This window comes from Glandiceps talaboti, chromosome 9 (assembly GCF_964340395.1).
Source record: "Glandiceps talaboti chromosome 9, keGlaTala1.1, whole genome shotgun sequence".
NCBI classification, from domain to species: domain Eukaryota; kingdom Metazoa; phylum Hemichordata; class Enteropneusta; family Spengelidae; genus Glandiceps; species Glandiceps talaboti.
The window spans coordinates 22,402,440-22,416,224 of NC_135557.1; the positions used below are offsets into that span (position 1 = coordinate 22,402,440).

A 13,785-nucleotide genomic window follows, 5' to 3' on the forward strand; every position below is an offset into this window, starting at 1 on the left:
TTAGCTATAGTATGGACTCAGACGTGACGACACGTGATTGGCTGGATGGTGCGTCACGTGACTCGTTGGATAGATATTTCCGGTTGATGGTGACGACCAATAAGAATTAGGTGGCGCGAATAGTGAAGCAGAGGATGATGGGATAGCTGCTGTCATAAAATTGAATTTATGTCCATGTCCGTAACCTGATAGGTAGGAAAGGTCAGGTTGATATTTATACGTGTTTGCTTCTGATTGCATTTGTACTTGTTGTGCAAGTCCAGCAAAGTCAAATTTATACGCGTATCGCTTCCCATGTACTTTGGTCATAATGTTCTTATCATAATAGTAGCGTAAAGCTCGACTCAGTTTGTCATAATTCATGTTTGGTTTACTTTTACGTTCTCCCCAACGTCGAGCAACTTCATCCGGGTCAGTTAGTTTGAATTCTCCGTTGGTGCCTTCCCATGTTATACAGTGAGCGTTGCTACTGTCTGATAATAATTCCAGAAGAAACTGCCACAGTTGAATTTGTCCACTACCTGCAAGACAATTAAAACAAAACAAAATCCATCATGAGTATACGTTGTGTCAATTAAGAGTTAAAAAAGTTTTGATTGGTGATTTTTTTAAATAGAAAAAAGAGGTATAAAGAAGAAAAGGGTTAGTTTAAATGTGATTACAACTCCAACACTGTAGGTCAGAGATCTGAGATATTATCGGAAGTTTAACCTCAATGCTACAAGACTAAATAACCTTATAGTGTGACAAAACATGACAACCCAAAATAAAAAACTGAAGTCAATAAGTTCAAGATAAAATAAGATAATTTAATTGATTGAAATAAGTACTTAAATAAGGATTATTTCTCAGATCATGGCATTCTTAATAAAAATTGATACGTCAAAATTTTCAAAGATGAGAATTTTTTGTATTCGAAAGTTTGGACGGGAAATAAATAGGTTAAACATATTACCAATTGTAATTTTTTATCCACTTTTTAGTTCAACTGTCTATGTTGTAGAGTAGTCTGTTTAACAAAGTTAAATGACAAACTATCTCATCAGATATCGATTAAAATCAAGTTTACAGAGGGAATACATTAGACAATGGCAATGACCGAAACTCGAAGCATTTCTTGAACTAATAAATAACAATATATGAAATGCAAAGGAAATGCTCCGGGAAATGTCATCGGTAATGTAAGTAGGGGTTCGTTATACGGCGAATCACACATTCACATGAATATGTACTATAGTCAGACTCCATACTGTACGAACCGACATTAGATTACCCAATGATTACAATTATCAACCTAGGGGGTATAAGGCATAGCCCCCTAGCGAGCCAAATAATGGGAAAAGATGAAATTTAGGAAAGAGAGAATACTGGCAGGTCAGGATAATATGACTGTTATGATTTGCAACAAAATGATCCACTTCAACTTCAAGACATCAGAGCTATGATTATACGCCATACCAATTATGATTATAGATTACCGAATGGAGTCAAATCAGTTTTCAAATTCAACATAAAAGTCCATTAGGGTATGCTAATGAAATATCAAATTTCAATTGTTAAGTTAGGAATTAGTAAAACTACCAAGACTAACTGACTGACAGACAGAAAGAGCAACAAAGACTCATACATAGAGTGTTACATTATAGTATATACTATATCTGTATATCGAGCAATTCATGTAATAGTTTAGCCATACCAAACCAAAACATAAAAGATACCATATAAATGCATCATTAAATCTGTCCTTTCTTTGTCTATATATCCGTTATTTTTCACTAATGTGTAAATCGGGCCTTTCGTAGCCTTACTTTAAATTACTTTCTCTTTATATCCGCTCATAGCTTAGATTTTAAGAATAGCAACAACTGATGGCAATTTTTCAGTAATATCTAAATCGTAGTTTACTTGAAATTATTTTCTGTTTATCCGTTCTTAGAAGAGCAACAATTGATAGCAATTTAGTAAAATAAGCTATAAATACATTGGAAGTTGGTAAGCTAAAACAAATCGCCACCTGGCTAAATAAAAGTCTTATAAAACATTAATACACTTATTATTTATCAAATATCTTACTAACATTGCAAAATCTTGTCATCTGAAATAACATAAATTGAACTACATATTTTAATCCATCGATTTGTCTGAAAACAGTATACCTAAGTGTTACAATGTGTATGATATTGGCGACAGTCTGCTAAGATAAAGGTAGCTCATCAAAGAAATATGACAATGTTGGTACGATTTTGTCACGCCAGACGATACAAAGAAACATGTCACAGTAAAATTTTTGTCGCAATGTAGCAATGTTTGTAAAAGCCAAACGATACAACGTTACAATATTAAGATAATATGTAGCAAAAATCAGTACGATTTTTGATAAGCCAAATGATACAATGTAACAACGTAATGTATTTGTCTAGGTAAACGGATACAATGTAGCAATATTCGTACAAATTATATAAAGAGACTTTTAGTATTGTTAACTTGCTTCCATTTAACGATATAATTTTTAATGTAATAACATATTTCGTCTCGTTACTTTATTGTAAATCTAAAATAAAACCATATAAAGTGTCGTCGAAACTAAACATGTAGTCGAAATGTCCGCTATCCAAACCCATTCAATGGTTCGACGTCACATATCAAAAAAGCGAATTAGGTTTCATTAAATGAACGGAAAGCGTCCGGATATTTACGGTGTACACCCAACAGCTTTTCAATAGCTCAGTCTTTGATCATCTCTGCAAGACGGCACACAGACTATCAGTATATAAGCTAGAATAGTATACCAGTAGACGTAGTTGACTTGATTACACTCTGTTGACTATACTTCTTACTTTTACATCCGATCTCAATATGGTATCTCCGGTTACCTATATTCTATTCAAATACTTTCCTATATACAAGTTTCGTGCTGCTGGAGTTCATCAAATTCAAATGAATAGAATATATTGCAGTCCATATCATGCAGTTCTTCCTATCTAAGGCTCTCAGGTTTTCGTAGAATTGAATTTGTAAGTACTGGGTTTGGTTTTCATAATGTTGTATACCTAGTCAGACGAATTGCAAGAGATGGCTGTATAGTTGCAGGCTGGGAAAATGCTGTGTTTTTGATGGCTATTATTTCGGTAATGTAGCCAGGGCAGCCTGTAATATTAAATGTACATGAAAACTCAACACATTTATGCCAAAGTCTAATTCTAAAGTATCTATCATATCTGTTATTACTGCGTCAAAGATTTCAGACTTTTTACTATACGAAGTCAAATCTTATCTTTAATATCCTCTTCGATTTTATATATCTTCGATCTCAGACTGAAGTACTCGTCATTGTGTTTACACTTGGTAGCCAGTGTGTGGCGTGGGAGGGGTGGGGGTGGGGGTGGGGTGCGGTAACACCAAACCGACTAATAAAAGGTGTTTACACAAATCTTCCAGCCCACTTAACTGTATGCAAATTTTAAAAGCAGCAATTTGAATGAACAATACGGGACAAATCAGTTTAATTTGAACGGTACGATGTTATTTACTTGAACGCAATCAAATCTAATTTGTGACGATTGGTTGTTTGTAAATTACTCTAACGATAATATGCTTTGTAAACAGTAATAAATTAATTCTGGGTTTCACTAAGCACATCATTGACTTAAAATGACGGCACAAACAAACAGACAGACAGACAGACAGACAGACAGACAGACAGACAGACAGACAGACAGACAGACAGACGGACGGACACCAATAAATGTATTCCATTTATATGTATGTATGTGTACGAATGTGAATAGTTATTTTGTATTTCTACATTTTTATGTAGATTTTCGCCAGTTTTAGCACTTGTTGGGAACCGTATAATAACTACTGAATTTTGCAGCCATTGGCGGAGACTTGTTGAACTATAGACATCCCCTCTACTGTCTACCATATCTTTGATTGAACTGGGGTCGGCATTGCCAGACAGACCAGCTTGAAAGAGCACCCAGAAGACTACATTGCTCAGAAAGTCTAGCTAGGCCAGCTGGAGATAGTACTCAGGTAAACTATGTATACTGTGCAAGCACGTACATGCTTAAATAAGAAGGATGTTTTCCAGGTTGGATGTTAGAGTCTAGAATAATCAACTTTATCACCAGGAAGCTACCATAATTGAACTTTATTACAGAGAAAATGGCACGGCGTATCCGTAAATGAAGTTTTAATATAACTGGCAGAATTCCCGCTGTTTTTCTATAACTATTGGCGTATAATTGATGAGTTGGAAATCAAAATGACTGTTGCACATTTTCCTTTTCTTCCATGCTCTGACAATGGCCAATAATTGCATTATTGTAGGCTTTGTGCAATTCATGTCAGGAGTCGAGTCTAGAGCTGGCTAAATTACTAGCGACAGCTTTGTAATGTTCTCCTTTTGGCGGGAAACGAACGAATAGCACGACGATGAATCGGCGCTGTATATTCCAATGATAAGGCGCTGTATATTCCAATTAGAGTCGCGATTATTCACACAAATCTCGTCATATTTAGGTGTTAGTTTTCGAGGACCGTAAACTGCACAAGTTGATTCTACAATACAGCCATGATTATACAAAAAGAGTAAATATCAAAAGGCTAGTTTTAATGAACAGCGGGCGGTCGTAATTAAAGGAAATATGTGGAGCTCGTTCTGTCGACAACGACCCTGTAAAAAAGAAATCCCTCTGTTGTTGAAATACAATCTACGACTACTTCCCGTGCGGAAGGAAACGCAAAATTAAGGTAGTGAAAAGGCCTTCCGAATGAATCAAACGCGGAGAGGCAGTGCTCGTCTATGATTGAAATTATACTGAACTCTCTGGGTTAATTAAAACGAATTATCAAGAGTCAGCAACACCGGAGAGACCTGTTTAATGGGAGCCGGCATTAAGTTCCGTTGTGCTTGAAGCTACAGAATGAAAACCATCCATGAATAGATTCGGTCTAGGTAAATAGGTATATAAAAGGAATCGAGGGGTGATCAGAATTGATAACACAGAAAGCATAGGAAGCTGGGCAGTGTATTGCATCACCCGGCTGCGAGGCATCGTCGAAAACACAGCGGGGTGGCAACTACTTTGCCATGATTTATAAGCGCACGTGCAGCCACAATGACAGAGAAAAAAGAATTCCGAATCGTTGTCATATTTGCTCTCCAATTTAAACACCCATTTAAAATATGCTTTTCATAAAAACCCAAGTAAATGATAATGTTATGTTAGTCATTACAATGATGTTTGATATTTTAATATGTGTGTCTAAAGCTTTCATCCTATGTATGCACATCAAAAAATCACCATATCCGGGATGTATTAAAAATTACTGAAAAAATTAAATAAACAAATTAAATCGATTAATGTCACATTTGATTTATAACTTTAAAATCTCAAATTTTCATTTAAAAGCTGGAAAGTGTCTATTCCCGATATTGTTACCTCTCGATGTACTCAGTGGAGGTAACATTCAACAGATATTTTACTCACTTCGACTAATGAAAAAAAAGCTCTGTAGAATGACAAAGCTATCTAATTTATAAGTGAACATAAAATTAGGCTAAAAGTATATTAATAAGATTCAAAATACAAATAATACAATCTTGGACAGTAAGCTTAAACTTACAAATACTTGTGACGAAAGGAATTGAATAATAATGAAATTATAGTATGAACGACTGTAGATACTAACAAATATTATTTTCATGTTTTTGTTATTAACTCAGATACACATAATTTGTAATCATGGACAATTTGGTTAATATTTGGCAGTAAATGGCAATTATTTGGTACTGTCTACCATTGCGATGCATTTCTACTTGTCTTAGATTCCATAGTTGATATCACGAAAACTATACACTGTCCCTTAAGACTTATTTTCGAGTATTTTACTAAAAACAAGTAGTGACTAAAATACATTCTTGTATATAAACGCAGTGCATCAGGCTTAGGCCTAAACGAAATAATTGTTTGGTTTCGGTTACACGACCCTACCTAGTTTTTCACTACCGACACTGAACCTTTTATTACATATTCGAGAAAAAACGAATAAAATCGCAAAATTTGTGAAGTCTCGTGAGAAATAGTGGATGCGGAAACTGACATCAACATAAAAAGATACTCTAAAACTGTTCTTCCAATGTGTAATGGCTGTACATCTGATAGAAAGAAATAAACAACACAGAGACCATTTGGAAAACAATGGAAAACCTGAACTAGACACTCAGACATGAAAAAAAAATATTTAAAAAATCTACCTACCCCACCTATTCTAAAATTGAGCGTAATCGGAACCACACAATTTTTTTTATTAGTCCTCAGAAGTGTGTAAACATTAGTCATATCATTGTAAATGACATAAGGATCTAGTAGAAAACTCTGCAGTGTAAAATCTCAACATTTTCTAGTGGAAAATATCTAAAGTTACCGAATATAGCCGCGAAGATTATCTAGTTACTATAGTAACTGAATAAACTCAATAACAATGTACAATATAATACAAATTGTTACGTTTGTTGAGTATCATTGTCGTGACTTTACAGGTTTCCCTTTCAGAAAAGGAACGTGGAGGACGAGTCTACCAAAATGTCGGGAGAATTTTAGGTTTTATGTAGTGACGTCATTCTGATTTTCCCGCTCAAAATCAGAAGATAAAGTCAAGTCTTTTTGACGAAGTATAAATTTGACGGTCAGCTCTGTATAATTGAAGATTTTCAACTGTATTCACGTAATAACTTCATTCATGAATTGATTCTGTGTTTGGTAGATTTTCTTCTTTTGTAAAGGGTTGAATTGAACATGTATTATGTCAAAAACTCTTACTCAACTCCCTGGAAATATTTCAAAGTTTGTCTGAAATATCAAAGACTCAAGTAGCTTACCAGTTTGTCATCCTGGAAATTTTTAAAACATTTTAGCGAGTCCTTTCAAGAGAATTTATGAAATCACACATATTTTGTTTTGTAATAATTTTCGCGTTGTTAAAAGAAATCACACATGGATAGTAATTTAAGAAGTAGAATACCTGAAGATTGTGTCTGAGAGATCCGCGCGCTTTACAATTGTCGTGTCTGTTGAGGAAATCTACATTATTCGTTTCACGTGTCAGACGACATCGGATAAATCATGATACAGTACCGATTTATAATAAATGTAACAAATCTGAGACTTATTTCGATACAAACTTTCCAGTGATATCATCATCTAAGAATTGACGATTTGTATTTCTCTAATAATCTTTCCCAAAATCACAAGTTTGTTTTTTTCATTTCCACTTCACGTTCTATGACTACGTGAAGTGAGACACTCCACTCAAAGTGGATACAAAAGTGTATCTCCCATTACATCTACCTATGCTCTTCAGTTATAATAAAACTATGACTTCACAGGGCATTATTTCCATTTTTCCACGGAACACACTACATTCAAAGACATGACGCAATTCGGGTACGCATGTAAAATGTGAAAATTACAAAAATCGGACTGTCGGTGTCTTTTTAAAGAATACGTTCAAACAAGACGAGGGGAGGGATAGGCAAGGGTTGAGTAGGCCGGGACACGAAGTACGACTAAGAATCGGATATTGTGGTAAAGAGCTGAGAGAGATACATGAATGATGATAGATTGGTAAAACAGAGAGACGAAGATATACTTGCACATACGCATGATAGACTGAAAGACAACGGAGTCAATACAGTGAACGTAAATTCTGATTTTAGACAGTAAAAGGCGGTACCCGTAGAGTCCGACTAAGGGTATCATAGGTTAGGGAGATACCAATATAAACACAAGCGACTAGGAGACAACGAATAAACTATAGTCTGCGACAAATTTCACAAACACAACAACAACAACAACAACAACAACAACAACAACAACAACAACAAACGAATATCAACACTCGCCTAAACCTCTTACATTTAACTGAGAATTGTTCAATATCCATAACAACTTCAATGACAAGCTAACTGATTTTTAAAATAATTTTCTATTGTTTTAACATTATTGAATATTTTAAAAAGTGAATGGTTCGTTCTTCTTTTGTATTACATTTCACCCATCATCATTTCATTTTAGTTTTTAAAATTTAGATTTTTGAATTGCTGGTTTAAGTCAGTTTCTCTCTCTGCTGTTTTGATCTTTGAAACACTCAGTATGACAAAGCAATCTGCATATTGATTCACAACATTTGATAAACCTTTGCATTAGATTATATTGACACGTATATCTAGTAATATGGTGGTTTACTGTCTCACTAGGAATGTATATTTTATTGTGTGACGCATTGAGTCCTGTCCGCTAAGACTATTTTCACGCTACAAAGTGACAGTAATTACCTTATCTACACATTGTTCACTTTCTTTTAATTAGAACTCTTACTTGATTTATGGGTTAATTAGTCTGTACCTGTTTAATTAGATGCTTAATGAATGGTGTAATGAATCATATCAATCACGTGGTGACAATTAAAATGCGCAGTCAGAGTTTGATATGTAAGTGATATTTATATATTGTTGCCTCTGTCTGGTTCAATAAAATGCGCTTTTTGATTAGTTTCTTTTTCTGCATTTTATTCTAAGAATGATTATAAAACGGGAGATTTGAAACAAAATTTTTGTTCAAACAAACATTGAAAGTACGTCAACACAATGTTATATCTTATTAAACGGCATGGTAACAGTTAACGTTGTCGGCATCGTGTTGTCAATGATAACGGACAAATTATTTCAAATTATTTTGAAAATTTGATGTAAATTTCCTTTCCTCAATGGAGTTATTGTACTCCAATGGGACAAAGTCGTGTAATTTTACGTCACTGTATGATAACCTGGTATGCTCTCAACGTTCAAATCACACTTCGAACTAAAGAAAGCTATTTCTAGCTTTCCTAACCGCCAAACAGTCACAATCGCTTTGGAATATGAAAAAGCACAATTTTGCGAAATTGTTCTGAATAAGGGCAATTTTACATCTGGTACAGTAGACCCGCCTAAAGCAAGCATTGAATGACTTCCGTCACATCTTTACTGTAATATTCAAATCTACATCTTTCCCGATAATATGGCTAATTAGGGGCACAAAATTGCCTCGCGAAATTGTATGGGATATTCGCTTTTCGTTGTCTTGTTTGACAACCACGATCGCCTTCGGATTACAACTGAGTGATTTTATGTTGACCTGACAGCGATGTCTCATTTTATGACAAGCAATTTTGGGAGAAAATAGTGTGCGCGTTTTTTTTCTTCCGTCAGCTCTTCAACAAAGCAAGCATAATTTGAGCTGTAATTTGGCAGCCTGAAAGCCAATGGGGAGCTATTACGTGATAGTAAGCCAACATGGCGGATGTACCGCTGACATTTCATTGAAAAGGCAGTGCTTTTTAAAAAGAGAATATTTGAAAATAGTAAAGTAACAACAGAAACTGAACACGTGCATAAGCTCGTTATTTCGTCTGTTTTGTTCACCATTCATTTCAATAAAAGTAGACATTTTACTATGGTCTCACATAATTGATTGATAAGACACTGTAGGATTTCGACTTTACGAACTGACAAACCTAGAAATATCGATGTTTCGAATTTTAGAGGTAAGCAACAAAAAGTGTTGTTTCCTAAATTTGACTGGGATATCAATGCGTATTTACGTGTGAGTAACTATCTTTCCCCTAGCTTTACAGGTTGACAAAACGCTTACCAATGCAAGCAATGCAAAGAATTCGGCCCGGGATCAATCGGAGAAAATCTCACGTGGTACATATAGCCCGTTTCCAGACGTACATGTACAATGGAAATGTTCTATTCGTCAACCACGCCTCGGGTGTCGTCTGATATTTAAGATTTGGTGTGTTTTTTGTTTACACCTTCAAGACATAATGCAATGTTGTAAGAGATTCTTAACTCGCGGAACAAAAATTCCATGACTAATTGAAGGTACGCGTATACACGTATCATTCTGTAATCTCGCTTGTAACTATCGCTTCAAATTGTTGTTTAATCTGTTGAGTTTTAATATACTGAATAAATGCAACAATTATGTCAATCCACGATTTAAGAATCTAATTGATCTTGGCATATACATTGTTTGTTTTGAAAATATGACTGATGGACGAAAATGCAAATATGAACTTCGGTATATATTTATCAGAGTCCACTTCTTACATTTATATTATATTAATTTGTATTCATAAGAACTGAAAGTGGACTAATTATAAACAATCCATGCTGTATGGTATATCTAAAATCAACATCAAATAATCAAATAGACATGTAAGTCGCAAATGGAAATGTTCATCAAGCTAAATATTCATTTGGGACAATTTGGCTTTAGAGTCACATGTTTCCTCAGCTGACAACAAATCTGACATTACTAAGTTGTTGTTGTTTGTTTTGTTTTTATGTATTGTTACTTTTAAAGGTGTGGGGCGGGGAAGGTGTGCTAGCCACACCAAAACGTCGCTGTATAAATTCTGCGATTGGAGTTAAGACGTCTCCAACCTGTCATTTTTATGAAATACATTATGATAAAAATATGATGAGCCGTTGTTTTCGCTGCGAAAGAGAACGTTCACACGTCAGATTCACGGATAACATGTTACCTTTCATTGTAAAATACATTCCGAAGTGTCACCCTGCAGACGTGAAACGAAATGAATTATTGGTGTGTCCAGGAAGACGAGAGGAAGGAGAGAAGAAGTTACATTCCGGTTTTGAAGTCTATAACAGGAAGGCCGTAAATGGGTGAACATCCTTCAAAAACCTATCACCCGCTGTTTATAGCAGACTAGAATTTCGTCCAAGTTATCGGAAGAAAGTCGTCAAAATCTAGCTAACCGCGCCAATCAATAATTAAAGCTTGATGAGGAAAACTTGTAGCTATCAATCACGTGATCATTTGCCGTGACGTACTTGAAGCAATCAGTGGACTTTAGGGTCACGATTACAAGACATACCTTTTACTGAAAATGTCTTTAAAAAAACCCGACAAATTGTCATCATAGAGAGGAATACTCGCATTTCCGAGTTTGAATCTGTGGCTGTTCAATTCAGCTTGTAGAGAGGTTAAAATCTAGAATGGTTCGTCGTGATGGCGTATTCCCCGTCTGATTCCAAAAGTCCATTTCTTTGTTTTCTGCCTGGTTGATCAAGCGCAATGCCAACCCGGGTGTTGTTCTTTGCGATCACACTGATTTTACCCTGGCCACTCTCTCTACATTTAATAGCAATCTAATTCGTAAGTTTTCAATTTAGCCGTTCATTGAGGTGGAAAACTCCGACATTCTAAATCCACTTTATGGGGGAAACAACTGATTTATCTCATTGCTGATCCTAGTCGTGAACCCAAGGCCGTTTTCTAGATGAACATGTCATCTCTAGATTTTTAAATATAATCGTCTTACGACATTCAACCAGCCGTCAAACCTTAGGTGATGGAAAGTTTTCAAAATTAAGAATTGCAAAACAGTCGTTTTCTGTCACAAATATAATAATATCAATGATGAAAATAAATGCAGTCTTTGCCCACAAATGTTTTTACATCAAGCATCCTCTTCGTCATCGGAAATATTATTAATACTTTGATGAGTAGTAAATGAAAAGAAAGACATGCGCAGTCAAGTTTTAGCCAATGATTGACATCTGAAGGCCTGTATGTCTTTGTCACTATGAACGGATAAAGTTGCAATCATGAACTTCCGCTACGACTACTTAAACCAGCTATCGGCGTTGTTCCCGGGACTCCATCTCGTTGTCTCGTGGGGCAGCGTTGGATAAACCTGGCTAGATCGACTTCCAATTGACTGAGTTGCTGCGTTAAGACTTCACAATATTTATACATAGCTTCCAGATTTTGTTCCAAGATAATATAAGAGTGTGAGCAGTCGACTGGAAGTCTGTTTGCAGCGTAATGGTATAGATGGACTGATGCGTTCAACGTAAAAATGAGTCTATACTTTTACAGTTATCGGCGACTTCCTTGCATTCTTATCGTCGTGTCGTCTGCTTGGCAACAACGAGTGTATAATAGTTCTTAAAGAATAATTCAACCGACACTCGTCTCCAGGCACCTTACCTTACTTACTAACAACAAAACTACGACAAATCATCTCTTTCACTTTTTACAGGCGAAATAAGAGAAGTCTTTTGAACCAATCAAATGTCATGAGAAGTCTTATGAACCAATCAAATGTCAAGAGAAGTCTTGTGAACAAATCAAATGTCATAATGATTGCTACCACATCAATCCAATTAGAATAAAGTTTCAAAGAATCCTATATCAGAGTTTTTCATTTGTTCATCGATAACTTTACAAAATTAATATGTACCAGAAAAGAGACAAACAAATCAGAAATAAGAACATTCTAAGGTAATAGTAAAGAGTTGAAAAGGATGGTGGAGAAACATGAAACAGATTGCCTTGCCGACTAACATATACATAAACATAGTCAGGGAGAAATATAACTTTATTGACAAGATTCAAAACACCATTTTACACTTTACTTGAACATGTCTGCTAAATGAATACATTTATTTTGTAATCAGTAGGGAGTCGGGGTATCCTGAATCATGGTGAATTCGACACATAAAGTGTAGTTGTAACTTCTTACCTGTATTGGCTAGACGACTGCTTGCAGCTCCAAACAACTGGTACGGATCTGAGATAGAGAATAGTATCAAAGTCATACATGTGTACATATGATTATGAAGAATTAGAAATGGGTGCTACAAACTGGTAAGCTGTTTGAGAGAGAGAGAGAGAGAGAGAGAGAGAGAGAGAGAGAGAGAGAGAGAGAGAGAGAGAGAGAGAGAGAGAGAGAGAGAGAGAGAGAGAGAGAGAGAGAGAGAGAGAGAGAGAGAGAGAGAGAGAGAGAGGGAGGGAGGGAGGGAGGGAGGGAGGGAGGGAGAGAGAGAGAGAGCGAGCGAGGGAGCGAGAGAGAGAGCGAGTGAGTGAGAGAGAGAGAGAGTGAGAGAGAGAGAGAGAGAGAGAGAGAGAGAGAGAGAGGAGAGAGAGAGAGAGAGAGAGGGAGACCCCATCGTGTTTGTGTTACCACATCGCATCACGATGAGTTAAAATATCTATCAGTTTGTTCTCTTACTCATCGAGCTAACATTGTTTTAATAAGTAATATATACTGTATATATAGTTATAGGTACATCAAATGAACAAAGCCTAATGAAAACAAAGCAAATACTTTTCTGTAGGGAGTTTATACTGTATGGTTTGAAGTCGGAAATATTCCATTTACAGAGTGGGCTAGTCTCATTGTCATAAAAATCAAAGCCAAATGAAGTGAACTTAATCCACACGATCAGATCATCCAAGCACTTCAACTGTTTTCTTTGGAGCCCCAAGCATATTACAGGCTGGATTTACATAATTTTAAAGACTGGAAAAGCCAGTATGTACTCGACGGGGCATGTAATCACGTCGGGCAGCTTATTACTATTGCCATGCCGTTAGTACAAGGGGGAATTATTCAATGATATTGATCCGTCGACTGAAATAAAGTGCCAGTAGTACATACATACTAAATTGTGTAATGAAAGTTTTTTAATGTCAAATAGCGCCTTTCGCACACATATGCACAGCTTGTAATATTCTTCAAACTTACCAGGTCTCATGTGCGCATGTGCATCCATCGCTGGTTTCGGAATGGCTGGTAATGGTGGGGAGTAAGCTGTAAATGAAAAATAATAATTTTGTTTAGTTTGGTTTCATTTAAAGAAGGCAAACACAGAGACAAATGACTTTCCTTTGCATAATAAATACTTCCTAGAATATTTTT

The 13,785-nt window shown here is 35.7% G+C and overlaps 1 protein-coding gene across 1 annotated transcript in view; it reads right to left on the minus strand.

Moving 5' to 3' along the window:
• The window catches only part of LOC144439970 (transcriptional regulator ERG homolog), a 20,473-nt gene continuing 6,688 nt past the window's right edge, over positions 1-13,785 (minus strand). Inside the window, exons 3-5 of the mRNA XM_078129200.1 lie at positions 13,612-13,677; positions 12,607-12,654; positions 1-521 (exon numbers count right to left, since the gene is read on the minus strand). Coding sequence (XP_077985326.1) covers positions 1-521; positions 12,607-12,654; positions 13,612-13,677 — 635 coding nt within the window. The remainder of the gene's footprint in view (positions 522-12,606; positions 12,655-13,611; positions 13,678-13,785) is intronic.